Source organism: Chrysochloris asiatica, unplaced genomic scaffold, assembly GCF_000296735.1.
Source record: "Chrysochloris asiatica unplaced genomic scaffold, ChrAsi1.0 scaffold00045, whole genome shotgun sequence".
NCBI lineage: Eukaryota > Metazoa > Chordata > Mammalia > Afrosoricida > Chrysochloridae > Chrysochloris > Chrysochloris asiatica.
In genome coordinates, this window is record NW_006408563.1 from 3,313,358 (window position 1) to 3,330,202 (window position 16,845).

At 44.8% G+C, this 16,845-nt stretch overlaps 1 protein-coding gene across 7 annotated transcripts in view; it reads right to left on the reverse strand.

Moving 5' to 3' along the window:
• The window catches only part of NRP2 (neuropilin 2), a 146,900-nt gene that overhangs the window by 69,455 nt on the left and 60,600 nt on the right, over positions 1-16,845 (reverse strand). For 6 of the 7 annotated variants that reach the window (XM_006861949.1, XM_006861950.1, XM_006861951.1 and 3 more), the window contains exons 8-9: positions 3,410-3,554; positions 613-962 (exon numbers count right to left, since the gene is read on the reverse strand). In XM_006861949.1, coding sequence (XP_006862011.1) covers positions 613-962; positions 3,410-3,554 — 495 coding nt within the window. Of the gene's footprint in view, positions 1-456; positions 963-3,409; positions 3,555-16,845 lie in introns of those variants that run through there. The other variant, XM_006861954.1, reaches the window with a different exon arrangement.

A 16,845-nucleotide genomic window follows, 5' to 3' on the forward strand; every position in this document is an offset into this window, starting at 1 on the left:
CTTGGTTCTCCCTGGCCTCAGTACTAGAAGCGGGAAAGATCTAAGAAGTCAAGAGTAGGAAAATACAAAGGCGTGCCACAACATCCAGAAAAACATAGTTATTTTTGGAAGTAAATCCCTAGCTTCTATAGCTGAGTCTCCAAAAACCACATCCCCTTTGGTTGCCTGGCCAATTTCAGAGAAACTTTATCTCAAAGAGGGTACAAAGAGGTAGAACTTTATAAAAAGTCAGTATCGAATAGTGACTAGGCGCTTGGATCTGCAACCAGAGTTTCAACGTCTGAATCATGACTCTACTATAGCCAAACCTTGTGACCCTCAGCAAGATAGCAAGCCTCCATTTTATTGTCTCTAAAATGGGGGACGGGGGGGACAAAAACATCTGCCTTGTAGAGATCTTGTGCGGACTGAAAGAAATTCTAAATGAAGCAGTTAAAGCCACTGCCCGGCATAAAATAATCTTTCAATTGTATTTGTTTTGTTATGATTATTAAATTGTAGGGGTTTGGTGATGGCTTTTTAGATGGAAAATCAGCAACCCCAACTCCCTCACCACCCCACTGAGTCCCTCTGTCTGGGGTCAAGTCATGGAGTTGCCCGGGAATAGCTTACCTTGGGCTGCAGGATCCTCGGGTCCTGGATGTATTCCCAGTCCTTGCCATTTAGACTATAGGAGACTTTGAACTTGCGCACGAACGCCCTGGCTTCCACAGCAGTGATACTGTCTCCTCCACGGGCCCCTTGGATGATGACCCCCTTCACCATCTTAGGGGCTCCCAGGTCCACCTGAAGCCACTCCTCACCCGGCTGAGCCTGAGGGATCCGAGGAAACCAGCCCGAGCGGCTGCTGACCAGGCGGGCTGAACTGGGGCTCCACAGGTACTCGCGGGTGGACGAGGCGGAGATCTGGGAGTCAGCAATGAGGCCTGAGAGCATCCCCAGCATGTTGGAGCAGGGAGCGTCTGCAGAGAGGCAGAAGACAAGAGGTCATGGATGATACCCTACTAATTGGGGACCACCCATTAGTGGAGAGCTGCAAAAGAGCATGATTATCAAGCCCTTTAATTCAAATAGGATCCCTTTGCATTTCAAGGTTGCATGACACTGCTTAGGAACACAGACTCTGAAGTAACACTGCGTGGGTCCATGCCCCAGTTCTGCCACCTTGGCTGTATGACCTTCGGTGAATTATGTGATTGCTGGGTGCCTCAGTTTACCCAGGTCTAGACTGGGGATAATAGCAATATCTGTCTCAATATAAGGTAGGATAAGCACTGGATTGTTAACCACAAGGTCGGCAACTTTAACCTGCTGGCTGCTCTTCAGGAGCAAGGTAAGGCTTTCTGCTCCCATAAAGATTTACACACTTGGAAAACCTAAATAGAGTTGTTATCAATTGGAATCAAGTGGATTGCAACCAGGGTATCTCATGGTATTCTAGCAAGCATTCCATTAGTTACTACATAAAAGCACATACAACAGTGCTTGGCGTATGCAATAAACTGTTGTTGTTAGGTGCCATCAAGTTGGCACCGATTCACAGCGACCCTATGCACAACAGAACGAAACATTGCTGGGTCCTGCTCCCACCTCACAATCATTGCTGTTTGAGCCCACTGCTGTGAGTCCATAGTATACTTGTGTACACATCCCTAACCAGATGCCAAAGACTCGTCAGAATGAGTGACCGGCATATCTCTGTGGTGACACGAATCCCACCGACTTTCCCAGGGACAGTGTGGACAGCAGAGCTCAGCTGAGCATTGAATTGCTTGCTGGGCGGTCAACTGACTGACCAGATCAAAGTCATCCTGGAGGTCCGTGTTAGGGTTCTTACTTACACATAAGTTATTAGAGTTCTTTACTGCCTCTGGTCCTCCCCACATGCTGTTGCCACTACCTAAAATGCTCTTCTCCTCATCACCAGACTAATTTACCTACCCCAAGCTTAAGTTTGACCTCCTCAGAAAGAACACCCTCAACCTTTGCATAAACAGTGGATTAGGTCTCCTGACTCATCGTTTTCAGAATTCTCTTTTCTTTTCTGCAGACATGTATCCTTGTTTAGAATTGCCCAGTACTTGCATTTGTTTAAGAAGTCCAAGGAGCTCTAGTAGCATAGGGGTTACGAATCGGCCAGCGAACCTTAAGGTCAGCAGTTTGAAACTGCCAGCTGTTCTGTGGGAGAAAGATGAGGCTTTCTGCTCCTATAAAGATTTACAGCCTCGGAAAACCTATACATGGTCACTATAAGTCAGAACCAACTCCACGGCACATAACCACCACTACCCGTGGCACTGTAGGATAAGCACTGGACTGCTAACTACAGGTCGGCAGTTCAAACTCTTTGCTCCCATAAAGATTTTCAGCCTTGCATTCTGTCTCACTCACTAGCCTGTCTCTTCCACTTCACCTTTTCCAGGATGACAAAGACCCCATCTGCTTTGTTCACTCCTGTAATGATCCCAGTGTGGGGCCTCGCACATAGGATGACTTCAGGAAGTGTCTGTGGAGCAAAGGAGTGTGTGGGGGAACGCATGAACAAATGGTGTCTGGTTGACTATTTCAAATAGTAAAGAATACTATTTGAAAGCAGAAATTCTGGATTCAAACAGCTTAGATTCAATCCCTGGCTTGACCACTTACTGTCTGAGCCATTTAGTTCTCTAAGTCTCAGTTTCTTCATCTGTAAAGTGGGGAGAATAATAATACCTACCTCACAAATCCCTTATAAGGATTATAAAAGACAACACAACTTATGTGCTTTGAATGGAGCATGGTACATACTTCTTGTTGCTAAGTGCCATCGAGTCGCTTCCAACTCAGTGACCCTATATAGAGTTTCTGAGGAGCAGCTGATGGGTTTGGACCTCTGACTTTGCCATTACCTGTCCAGTATTTATCCATAACTAGCACTCACTACATGTTAGCTAAGATTGATCTGTTCAAATCTTAGCAAACATTTAGAAAGTATAGTCAGAGTACTCCTCATAAGTGAGGATGGAGAAACTTTGTCTCGCTTACTTTAGATACTTTAGCAGGAGAGACCCATCCCTGGAGGAGGACATCATGCTTGGTAAAGTAGAGGGTCAGTGAAAAAGAGGAAGACCCTCAGCAAGATGGATTGAAGTAATGATTGCAATGGTGGACTCAAAACATAGCAATGATTGTGATGATGATGTAGAATCAGACAGGATATACATACGGACTTGATGGTATCTAGCAACTCGTGTTAGCTAGCTGAAATAGATACTTAACATACATCATACACACATACATACAAACAGACATATGCCCAATCCTTCTGAAAAAGTTGGATGGTGCAATTGTGCTGCTTGCAGATGGCTGAAAGAAGGAGCAGAGCCTGGGATCCAACTGACTTCCCAACCTCAGTAGAGCCCCACCTCACCTGTGACCCGGCAGCCGAAGAGTTCCAGCCGCAGGGCGATGCCGGAATGCCAGGTCTGAGGCCGGATCCTCACGAATCTTGTCAGCAGTGGTGTGTGAAGCTTGTTCAGAACCACCTCAGTAGCATCGTTGTTAGCTTGGAATACCTGTAACATGAGACACAAAACTACCTTACTGAAATCTCTGTTCGCAGTTTCATCGCTGGAGCAGTCGTCTCTGTCTGAAGGGGGTGGGAAAGTTCTGCTGAATTTTATTTCCCTCAAGTTTAAAAATAAGCACTGGGTTTGTTGTTTGGAGATATTTTTTTTCGACACAAATGAATTTCTCACGCTGCTCTAACTTGAAAACAATAAATGGTTTTCACAAAAACTTTTGGAGGGAAGGAAAATGTTGCCTCTGGGCTGAGAGCATGCAGAGGAAGGAGCCATGAAAAGGAAAACATTTCAGAAGTGAAAAGACAAACAGAGGAGAAAAAATAGAATATCCTTTAAAAATAGAGTGGAAATGTTCATCTTTGAGGGGTGGCTGGCCTTAGTAATTTGAACTCGATTCTCCGGCTTGCTCATGTTGCAGGCACATAGGAATATTTGCATTGCATTTTATCATCGTAAAGTGCTTTAAAGCTGTTCTTGCTAGTAACTTAAAAGGTCTCCCACATTCTATGAATGGGTAAGGGGACACAATCTTCCTGTGTCAGTCAGTACTTTCACAGTTACCTCTGGGCTTTGTTTCAGGGTCAGGGGTGCAGGTGGTCCCTTGGAGACCTGGTCTAGCTTCCTATTGCGGTAGTCTCCCACCCTTTAATGAAATCCATCCCCAGCCCCATCTGACCACTACATCTCTTATGGGAGAAAAGGCTTTTCAAAGTAGTTTCTGGTCCAACATGGTAGGAACAACTCCTTGCTTACCAGATGGCTCAAATCAATAACCTCCATATGGAACTTATGCTTTTTTGGTGTGATATCCATTAAAAACAGTAACGGGAGTAAGTATATATGGGTTTCTCTTGGTCGGTATGGATTACACCTCAATGTAAAAAACAACAAAACAAAAATTCTCACAATAGGACCAACAAACAACATCATGATAAATGAAGAAAAGATTGAAGTAGTCAAGAAGTTCATTTTACTTGGATTCACAATCAACTCTCAGGGAAGCAGCAGTCAAGAAAGCAAACGACGTATTGCATTGGACAAATCTGCAGCAAAAGACTTCTTTAAAACATTAAAGACCAAAGATGTCACTTTGAGGACTAAGATGCACCTGACTGACCCAAGCCATCAGAGCCAGGCAAAAGCTGGACAATGAATGAGAAAGACCGTAGAAGAACTGATGCATTTAAATTTGGTCTTGGCGAAGAATATTGAAAATACTACATACTATCAGAAGAACAAACAAATCTGTCGTGAAAGAAGCACAGCCAGGATGTTCCTTAAAAGGGAAGGTGGTGGGACTTCTGTTTCATGTACTTTGGATATGTTATCAGGAAGGGCCAGTCCCTAAAGAAGGACATCATGTTCACTAAAGCAGAGGGTCAGAGAAAAAGAGGAAGACCTCAGCAAGATGGATTGACACAGTGGCTACAGCAGTACAGGACTAGTGCAGGACTGGACAGTGTTTCATTCTGTTGTACATGGGGTCACTATGAGTTGAAACTGACTCAACAACACCTAAAAACAACAACAACTTGGTTCCCTGAATGAGGGTGGAGAAAAAACAACTAACCAATCAAACAACCCTCACTTGTAAATTATGTATGTCATACGTACAACATCTACATTACACACACACTGTAACAACTGGTGCTTTCTCCTGGGTGGAAGTTGATGCTTCCGCTCATGATAGCCAGAGCATGCTTACTGTTTGCAGCCCTGGCAGTGCCAGGTCAAGGGGCACGGGGAAACTGGTAAACTGAAATACTTTTGAGCTAGACACTGTGTCAACACAATTATCTCTGCAGCACACTGGGAGGTATTATTATCCCCATTTTATTGATGAGAATACTAAGGCTCTGAGAAATCTCTCTGGATCCAAAGCCCTTGTCATATTTCTAGGTGTTGTTTTCTAGGCTGACCACCATATCTTTAAATATATTTACAGAGTTTTAATGGATGGATATAACTCATGGAGTTCTTGAAGTCTCTAAGAGTTACTGTCCGGTGATATCTTCCTAGCATCCATTTCTAATCCCAATTTAGATGACATTGGGTAATAGCAAGTCAGTCTGAGGACTAAGGTGTGCCTGACCCAAGCCATGGTTTATTTTCAATATCCTCACGTGCATGTGGCAGTTGGACAGTGAATAAGGAAAACCGTAGAAGAATTGATGCATTTGAGTTATGGTGTTGGAGGAGAGCATTAAAAGTACCATGAACTGCCAACAGAACAAACAAATCTGTGTTTAACAGAAGGCTCATTGTTAGTCAGGATGGCCAAACTTCTTCTCTCATACTTCAGCCATATTATCTGGAGGGACCAGTCACTGGAGAAGGATATTATGCTTGGTAAAATGGAGAGTCAGATAAAAAGAGGAAGACTCCCAATGAGATGGGTTGGCGCAGTGACAGCAGCAATGGGCTGACACGTAGTAACGATTGTGAGGTTGGCGCAGGACTGGGCAGTGCTTCGTTCTCTTATGCATAGAGTTACGCTGAGTTGGTACTGACTCGACAGCACATAACAACAATAGCAAAGCGCATCTCAGATACTTAGAGCCAATTAACAATGTAGTTCTTTCTTCTCTGTGAATTATAACTAGGAACTCTACCATTTGACACTCTGGAACCCTTGCATTTTCCACTTGTTAAGGTTAAAAGGGCCATTTAATAACAAATCACTGAGGGTAGGGATAAAGGCTAAGAGACTTTGTAATCTTTTACTGTTCAATAAGGGGAAGTGGCTTGCTCAAGACACATAGAGGAGAAGAGAGAAGAAAATAGGTTTTCATTGGTTCATCATAATCAGTTTCAACCTCTTGTTTCTGATACTAAGTCCAATGAATCTGGGACTTCAATCTAACCCAACCAGCTTGCTGCTCCCTCTCCTCTTCTGGAAGCTCTCCTTCTCTGGTCACAGACTATGGTTTTCCTCCTCTACTGCTTTGCTGACCACAGTGAGGACTGTTTACTCTCAGGCTCTGTTTTCCTGTATTGTGATTGAGGACAAGGAGGGTGAGAAGACTAGGTAATTAGGAAGTGAGTAGAGCCAAGAAATGAGGTTCCTCAGTGACACAAATGGTTAAGTGCTCAAATACAAGCTGAAAGGTTGCCAGTTCAAACCCACCCAGAGGTGTCTCATAGAACACACCTGGAGTTCTCAAAAGCCCTACAGAGCAGTGTTGAGTCAGAATCAATGGCAACCAACAATAACAACAGCAGGAAAGGAGAGTTAGAGCTGGAATCTGAGAGAAGGTCTATGGGGAGAGGTTCTCAGCCCTCACCAGAGAAGGATGACCAGAAGAGGAGGAATAGGGTCCAAGAAAGGTCTGGCTTCCGCATTCCCATTGGCTGGTTTCCCTGGGCTGCTAAGAAGCGTTGCTGCTTGAGGAAAGGGAAGGTGGAACTGCATCCAAAGACAGCAATGAATCAGTTCTCCCAGAATTCAGCACAGGGCTGAGGCTTTCCATTTGTTTTTTGTTTTGTTTTCTTTTGACAGAGAAGAAATAAATGCAGCACTTTGCTTACTTAGGATGGGTGCTGTGAATAGCAGGGACCACCACTGGTCTGCTCCTCTCTGGGACAGGTGACGGTGTGTGTGGTCTCGGTTATGGGATGCTAAGAAGCTCATTCGTATGGGGAAGAGGGACTATTTGCCACCTGAATACATAAATGGACTTTTGAGAGGACTTGAACTTTACCACAGCTGCTAATCCACAGCATACATACCATGCTGGTACCGTTTAGAAACACAGCACGTTTTATGTGTTTTTAATATCCAATGTTATCTTATCTGACCCCTTCAATTCTCAGCCTTGGCAGGCAATGCCAAGAAATTCTCCTTGCCCCCTCAGTAAGGAAATGACTGTATCCGTTGGGCGGTGTTGGAGAATGCTGGTGTGTGAGTGAGTGCCATGTCTGTGCACGGGCATGTGGGCGCACACACTTGTGTGTACCTGCCTGGAGAGGGCTGGTGTCCTCATGGTTGCACATGGCCACAGGCTTTGGATGAGTCTCCCGGATTTCAACTGCAGTGGTACCAGTCTGCTCAAGGATTAGCTACACAGGCATGTACCTGACTGTTCAAACGGAACTTGATTCTGCCATTCCACCTGGCTCAGCCTTCTCCCACACCTGCAACCAACTGATGGCCCTTTCAACTTGGCTTCAAATTATTCTTCCTGTTCCCCAGATTAATTCCTTCCTGTTTTCTGCTTTGCTTTTGACCTTGTGTTCTTTTCATCTCTCTGTTCTCTGGACCCTTGGCTGAAGGCACGCTATTTTACTTAATCAAATGGATCACACACCTCTCCCTATGAGTGTAGCATAGTTAGGGGAAATCCCACAACACAAAAACACCAGGAGATAGGTGCTACTGCTAATTAGCTCCTAAGTGTGCGTAAATATCTCGACCTCCTCTAGGTCTCAATTTCCTCCTCTATTAAATGAGGGGATTATAACGTTAATTTCTAAAGTCCTTTCCAGCCCCCCAGATTCTAAGGCTTTCTTCACCAGGGCTTTCCAAATGCCCCAAGAGTGTGTATGTTATAATAGGGGCATTTTAGTTACAGGCTTTCCCTTACAGTCTAAGTGCTTTTATGGACAAGTGCTGTGGATTTTTATTCACTACAAATAGTGCCCAGAATACACTGGAAGTGTACCACTCATAGGGAGAATATACCTTGTTGTTGTGTTGGTTCAATAACAGTTCAAATTATCGATAACAGAGTAATGAATAACAACACCTTAATCCTTACATATTGTCTTTGACCCCAAAATAGCAAAGTTCAATTTATAAAAATCCATTTTTAATGAAATATTAAGCAGTTTCTATTTCTCCTGACCCAATGGATTTACAAGGTCTCTATTTTTCTCTGTGCATCTTCCTATTTATAGCTGGTAAATGCTATCATATATTATACATCTTTATGACTTTCTCAATGCTTCTGTGGTTTCAGAATCACCCTTCATATGTTTTCTGATCAAATTCCCTGAGATGGATTCTTGGCTTCCAGTCTAAGCATTGCAAGGTAAGGGGTTGTGTGCGTGCATGGAAAGTGATGCCAGGAAATTGGTTTTATTCCCTGCCGACTCACTGAATGGCTATATAGGCAAATCAATAAACCTTAGATACCTTGGTTTCTCCTTCAGAAAATAAACTCAACAACAGGGTTGCAGACAGATGCTTAAGTTTACCCATTCTCTTTCCAATGCCTGCACCCAGGACAGATAATAGAGTGAAAACAATGCCACAAAAAACAAATGGGTCTTTGGTCCATTGGGAGAGTTGAGTTCTGAAAGCCACTGATCCCCCAAGGCCCACCTTGAGGGTAAAAAAAAAAAAATTGTGGGTCCTAATTTTATAAAAAGAGATCCTCAATGCTGAGAAAAACCAGTGGGTTATCAGTGTATCCTATAACTGGAATACATATATCAAGCACTGTGATAAAATCTTAACATCTGCTTTTAAATCTGGAGCTCACAGAAGACATACATTTTTATGAATTTTAAAAGGAAAGTCCTAAAATTGTTGCTTTACTACTCAAAGGAAAAGTAGGTGTGTATTCAAGGCGGGGATAGTGTTGGCTCTGTTACAATTATTAAAGAAAAACAATACATACATTTCTGACAAAAAAGAAACTCTGTTGACCACAAAGATATCTTTAAATGCATCTCTGTACCAAGAATTTCAAAACAATTCAGGACACATAGTGCCTTGCTGAATTCTGAATATAATCCAACATTTTCCAATTGATTTTTGAGCCCTTTGGTTTGTTTTCAGTAAGACAGGATCTGAAAATCAGCAGCATTTCTTGGATTTTCTGATTTGCACCTCTGGGGGGGGGCACCTGCCAATTAAAATTGGCTGCTATTCAACCTCCCGGTTTGGTTATTATCCTCACCCCCCAGGAAAAGAAAATCAACATGCTTGACCATGTCTTTGAGTCTAGAAGGCATGGATTCTCTAATACAATATAAAAGATAAGAAAGGAATAGATATAATTGAATAAAAGCCATCCAGCTGGAAATCATCACAGGTGGTTTTCGAGGCCATCTTTCTGTTCCTCACCCCACTTCTAGTTACAGCCACCTCTCCTTGCTGACCCCTCCTTTTGCACTCTTTAAAGACCACACAATAACCTCTGTTCTATGTTTTATGGTTTGTCTACCTGCCAGACTTCTTTGTTGTTGTATGCCATCCCATCACTTCCAACTCACAGTGACCCAAAAGCAAATGTATAGGACAATACAACTGCCCCATAGGGTTTACTAGACGGAAATCTATGAGAGCACAACGCTAGGTCTTTTCTCCCCGAGAGTTGCTGGTGACTTAGAACTGCTGACCTTTCACTGAGCAGTCAAGTGCTTAACCATTGTGTCACCAGGACTCCTCTGTTATTGTTAAGTGCCTTCGAGTAGGTTCCTACTCAGAGTGACCCTGTATAGAGTTTCTGAGGAGCAGCTGGTGAGTTTGAACCGCCGATCCTGCCGTTCAAACTGATCTTGTGGTCCAGCGGATTAACCCACAGCACCACACTAGGAGCATTTTCTGCCTGCCCAAATCCCTCTTTTGTTGTTATTGTTAAGTTCTGATGAGTCAGTTCTGACTCAGCGTGATCCTGTATAGTGTTTACAAGGAGCAGCTGGTGGGCTTGAACCGCCAACCTTGTAGTGAGCACACCAGTGCTTATCCTATAGCACCACACTAGGACCTCATACACCCTTAATCTTTGCCATCAACATACAGGTACCCAGGCCTGTGTAGATGCTCTGTGTTGGTGTAAATGCTCTGTGTCCTCATCTCTGCCTCAGGGGGCCAATGAGAGGATTTCTGTCAGTCTTTGAGCTGCTCAGCAGAGAGGCAGCATAAGCTCACATGTTACCTGGCTGTTTAACCTTCCTAAATGAGGCAGACCCTCTGCTAGACAGATGCAGTCTCTCATTATGTGCAATGCCTCCGATTTGAGTATGGCTTCAGTATTCCGTCTGCACACGCCTGCCTCTTCATTACCTATAGTGTGACCTACAGTTTATTTCTATTTTGCTGGAAATATCTGAACGCGGCCAGCTCCAGGGACTGCAAAGAAAGCAGGAAATTGTTCAAAGACAACACAGTGCTGGAGCCCGGTAGAAATTGTGCATGAGATGTTCTCCTTCTTTTGTTATTAATAAATATTTCTCTCCACTAATAAATGTTTCATTGCATCCAAAGTTCTCCTTCCCCATCTACTTGGCACAGCCACTCAAGGAGGGGGAGAACAAAGCAAGCAGAAAGGAGAGGTGGCTGGTCTGCAGGGCAGAAACTGGGGAAACAATGGGACCCACTCATCCTGATAGTGGAACTGACGGCCCATCCTCCCTCGTGTCCCCTCTGCCTTTGCGCTTTCTCCAAAACCAGCTACCGTTCTACACGTAAAAACAAATTGTTAATCAATGGATGCCTTCCGATTTAATTAATTTGTTGCACCAAACAGGCAAGAGGGGGTGTGTTGTGCTAGGGGAGAATGATATTAAGGTAATGGGCATCTTTTTTCTCCTGTTTATAAATTATAAACCTGACATTTCTCTCTAAAACTCCCCTTTAAAGATCATGAAAAAAATAGATTTCAAAGCTGCTTTCACTCTCATGGATGGGAACGAAGAAGCCAGATGCAGAGACAGAGGGAGACGTATGCGTAGATATGTATTTTGTTGTTGTCAAGTACCACTGAGTCAGTTCTGACTCACAGACATCCTGTATAGGGTTTCTGAGGAGTCGCTGATGAGTTTGAACTGCTCACCTTGCAGTTCAAACTGACGTTGCAGTCCAGTGCTGATCCAACAGTACCACACCAGGACTCCATATATATGTATGTATATGTGTGTGTATGTATAGAGAGAGACAGAGACACACACGGAGAGACAGCCTTGGTGTGGTGCTGTAGGAGCAACACTCAACTGTAATCACAAGGTCAGCAGTTCAAACCCACCAGCTGCTTCTGGGATACTCTACACAGGGTCGCTATGAGTCAGAATTGACTCAATGGCACTTAACAGCAACAACATATATGACGGCTTCAAAATGTTGGTGGAAAAATGGAAATAAAAGATATTGGCATTTTTCTATGAACTTTTGAAGCCTCCTTGTATGTATACATATACGAACACCCACCCACATACATACACACAGTATATATATTATAGAGAGAGAGAGTAGAGGAGAGCAAAGAAAGCTCTTTCACAATGAAATGCTCATTTCTGACCGTGATGACCTCTTCTTAGCTCCCCCCAGACTTGAGCTGTTTTTGTCATCAACATGTTCTGGACAAAAAGGGGAAAACAGAGGAGCAGGAGTATGTCAGGGATGTGGGGTAGGGGAGGCTGGCTGGGGGGGGTGGAGGTGGGTGGGATGTGTGCGTCCCCATCTGTTTGTGCCTTGTGGGGCCCACTAGATTTACTGCAGGATTATGTTACCCCCATGGAGACGCTGAGCCCGGGAACACGGCATACTAACAGGATTAGGGTTTCAGGATTTGAGACAGGAAAGCATCAGAGAGGAGAGGACAGGAGGGTAGCTCAGGGATTTGGGGCTGGAGGAGAGATGGGACTGGGGGAGAGAGCAATTCACAGCAAGGATGGGGCTGGCAGGGGATGTCTGACACACTCCTCCCCCCATGTAAAAGTGGAAAACTCCATCAACTAACCATGGTTCTAAAGAGGGCCAGTGCTCTTTCACCTGAAAACTTCCCATAACAGACATGCCCACATTTCTTTGGAGGTACCTTTAACTTCCAAGTGGGACAGAAGAGAGTGCAAGAATATGGGGACTGAGATTCTCAGGCATGTCTGCCACCTAGGTTCCTCTCCAGATGTCATCTCAATAAACCACAGAGCAGGGAGATGGGGACAGCAAAGAGCTTGGCAATCTACCTGTGAGGCTTCCACACCAACATTCATCTAGGTACACCAAGACGGGAGCACTGCTTCTCCAGACAAAGCAGATCAGGACTTCCTTTCATGGCCCCTTCCTATCTGCTGACTCCTACTGGCCTCTGTGTCCAGAGGACTGGTCTAGAGAGCCGAAAGAATTAGTATCAAAGCTATGAGTGCCAGGGAGACTAGGCTCAGTGTCTGGAGACAGTTCAGCACCCAGGGAGTTGGGTGAAGCCAGTCATGGGGGCCATAGAAGAGCAAGGTTCCAAGCTTACTAATAACGACATTTTCCCATGAGCTTCCTTAGTGTAAAGGCTAAAGGTCTGAGCTCAGCTCGGATGAATGAGGGGCAAACTCAATTACCTAGGACACTGAATCCTTCTCAGTCATAATTGAGGGGGTCAGATAAACGAAGGGGACTTGAACTTGGAAAGGGCATTGACCTTTTTGAGAATATACATAGTTTTGGTTAGATGAGGTAACCATCCATGATTCTGAAGGCCAATGTCCATTCCTAGCTTGCGGTTTGAGTCCTGGCCCTAATCTCATATGCAACAAACACAATGATTACAGCAAAGGGGGACAGGGGAAGCTAGTCACTCACCAAGAGGTCAAGTAGTGCTTCTTTTGAAAACTCAAATATTAATTGAAGGAACAGTTTCCTTCCTAATAGAAGAGGGAGGCTAGGGTGAGTAATGTTTATCTTAGGCAATTCAGGTGCAGGCCTCATCAGAGGAGGCGAAACGCCGAGAGGACCTCTTACAGCACTCTCCCAATCTATGATTTTAAAAGAGGCAGATAAATATCCCATGGGGTCTTGTTACTTTTTAAATTGATAACTTGCTTCTGTTCAAGAAGCGCTTTGTGGAGCTAATACATTAATTATATCTACAGAGAGTCTTCCTTCTTCAGATCTCAAAGAGCTTTGCCAATGGCAGCTGAAGCGCCATCCCATTTGGGCAGACAGAAACACTGAGGCAGGGAGTTGGTAAGAGAAATGTCCAAGGTCACATGGTGCATTGGTTAAGGGGATCTTAAGTTAGAAGTCACAACACTTTAAATGTTACCCAGTTGATGTGGAAGTCTGGTTGTCTGACACTACGCTCTTGACTCCCAAGTCTGTGATCATTTCACAGAGGGTTTTCAACTCTCTAATGCATTGAAAAATGATTTGCTTCTATTCTGAAAATAAACATAAGACAGAGAACTTTTGAAGTGGGGTGTTTGTTTATTTGTCGGGAAAGGATGTGGCCAAGCCAAACAAACAGCCAGTCCTTCCAACTCTCCACCCTCATGATTCTACGATGAGGTCCAATCTCCAGAATGAGGAGCTCAGCACTGTAAGCCACATTGCAGTAGCATGCTGGAGATCTAGCAGAGACTCTCCATGAAAATGCACAATTCTCGTCCCTAAGACTGAACATCTGGGAAGGAGCTGTCCCTCTGGATACTAAACGACAAGGAAGCACCGTCTTGGAAATCAAAGCCTGGCGACCAGGCGCCTTCCAAAGGGACTCCCGTGGTCTCCTAGGTCCCTGGGGCAAATTACTTCGTCTCTGAGAGCTTCAATTCCATAGTCTGGGAAACGCTGTTAAATTCTGAAGTGAATAAGCTGGTGCCTGAGGGCTCTCTGAGCCCCTCGGAGGCCATCATTACATTAATATGTTGGGCTTAGTGCATTTCTGTCACTCATTACTGGGTAATTCTGAAAACTCTTGGACCCAAGCCTTACCTCATCCCTGTCCCTCAGCCTTGTATCCTCAATCTGGCCATCAGGATATAGTTAGCACTCCCTAGACTCTCTTTTATCCAAAATTTCCCCTGAATACATCAAAGTAACCCAGCAATGCTGTGACTTAAAACCCTACACATAGTGACCCTATATAGGGTTTCAGAAACTATTCATCTTTATGGGAGTGGGCAGTCTCATCTTTCTCCCTGGAAGCAGCTGATGGGTTTGAACTGCTGACCTTGTGGTTAGCAGTCCAGTGTGTATCCTACTGTGCCTCCAGAGCTCCTTGTGCTTTGACTAGGAGCCAGGGAATCAATGGTAAGCTAACAAAGAAGATGGTCACACTGCCAGATAAAGGAAACCTGGAGACCAGAGCTGCTGCCTAGACATATAAGGGCACTAGTTTCTCTGGGGACCTCATCCCCCTTTCCAGACTCCAGACACGATGCCACATCCCCAGCACAGCCTATCCCAGGAGTACAGGTTCGTGAAATCAGCATCTCAGAGGAGGGCAGGACCTCCACAAACCCCCGTGGCTTTGAGTTCATCCCATCTTTCTCCACGGACCCCTCTTGGTATGTGTATACATAATTGCATCTATAATTATATGTATACACACACAAACCTATTACTATTGTACTTACAACATTATGTCTATGTCTGGGGTGTTATTAATGCAGATGGTGAAATCAAAAGCAGTAGTTTCTGCTTGTGGTGTCTGAAGAAATGTATGTGAAGCAATTTGTATAATCTAAGTGAGCACATGGGCTGGAAATGGGTTCCATCAGGCATCCAAGCTTCTCTGCCTTGTGGCTCTGCCATAAATATGGATAAGGACGGCTCACCCTATATGAAATTCGTAGGTTCCACATTAGGGTGTGAGGAACCGGATAAGGACTAGGGGTGCTCTGACTATGTGGCTTGTGTGACCGGGCTGCATTTTGTCAGAAGGGTGCTTTAATATCCAGGAACTGGCATAACCAATTGCCTTTCTCTCAGGCAGCCTCAGTTACCTGTTGGATAGAAAGTGATGAAGACGAAGCTGGCTTGCTGACTGGGGGAGACTGGAAGAGAGTTTGTTAGTCTCTCCCACCTCCTGGCAGCAAGAAATTATTCCCCCATATGCCTAAGTCTTGCCTCAATCCAGTATGAGTCTAAATTGTAAAGAATATTTTGCAAAGAAATAGCACAGTCCACCCCCCCACTTTGAGCACTCATTAATCTTGTTTTCCTCCAATTTCCCCAACTCCCTTGTCTTCGGTACACTGCATCAGGGCTGACAGTGACTAGGGAATTAAAATGAACTTCCCACATTCTGTCCCCAACATTCCCCTCTACACACCCCTGCACAGGGAAGGCATTCTGAAAGCCTCTGTCTGCACTACTGAGCAAAGCAAGTTGCTGCCTCCAGGCCTGGTTTGCTTGCCTCCTAGGTCCTGCTGTCTGAATTTTGCTTTCAGGCCCACCACTTAGCACCAGCTAGCTTGGCACAATGCCCACCATCCAGCAGCTACAAAGAGAGCTCAGTGGTGGCACCAAGTGTGGATATAGTCTCTCTCTCCACTGCCTACTCTCCTCTCCTCACCCCACCTCTTCCTCATGGCATCAAATCAAACTGCGGCAGACTTGACAAATCTATTTGGCACGGTTCACTCAACTCTTTCAACCCAAACAGTGAGGAGCGCAGCACTGATGTGCCACGAACAGTGCAGAATCTGCACGTTAACTACAGACATGGGGGGGGGGGTCTGTTAATGAAGGGACAACAAAGATCATCCTGTGAGGGGGGACTAGGGTGGTCTCCCTGACTGCCTGCTGCCTGCCACACCCTTGGTGGGTGAGGGAGTGGTGGGGGCTGATGCCTAATTGGCTGACTTCCCATTTTCCTGTATCCTGTAGGTACCCAGAGGGTGAACATCTAATGGGGAGAAAGAAGGCTTTTCCTCTACCTTAGCTTCCTTTATATGGACAGGACAATTCTCTAAAAAAGAAAAAACAAACAAACAAACAAACAAACAAAAAAAACCCAAGTTGCGCCTTGGTGGTGGGGGAAAGAAATCTAGCAAAGAGTGGAAAGATAGGAAGAGAAAGAATGAAAATGAGAATGTGTCCAGCATGAAAACACTGAGAAGAATGAAGAATGATTCTAAAGGAGACCATAAAGGTCAGAGGGCAGAACGAATCCAGGGATAAAGCGAGGAGGACAGCATCCTATTGAAATGTGCAGTGCTAAGGTATTTCCAAAAGCAGATTTCCTACAAATGGTGTTTTAAATAGCATCCTGGTCCATCTGCGTGCTTTTAAAATGAGCTTATGCTACAGGAACCCTCTGTCCAGCGCTGCTTAGTCATTGAGCTTGGATGGGGAGTCAGTCAGGTGAACTGCCTTCTTCTCCCTCAGGGCCCATCCAAACCCGCTACCATTCCTCACCTGCTTGAGCAAAGCTTCAAGGTTCTATCAGTTTCTTATTGAAAAGGGTGGGAGAAGATAAGATAGGAGTGGTAAAGGGCTGGGGATGGAGGAAGACTCCGTCCACATGCTCCTGGCACCACTGCCAATTTGGGCTGGCCATTCCTCCTGAAAGGAAGCCAGTGAGAAACCAGACTTGCCGAGCATGGCAAGGTGTGTGTGTGTGGG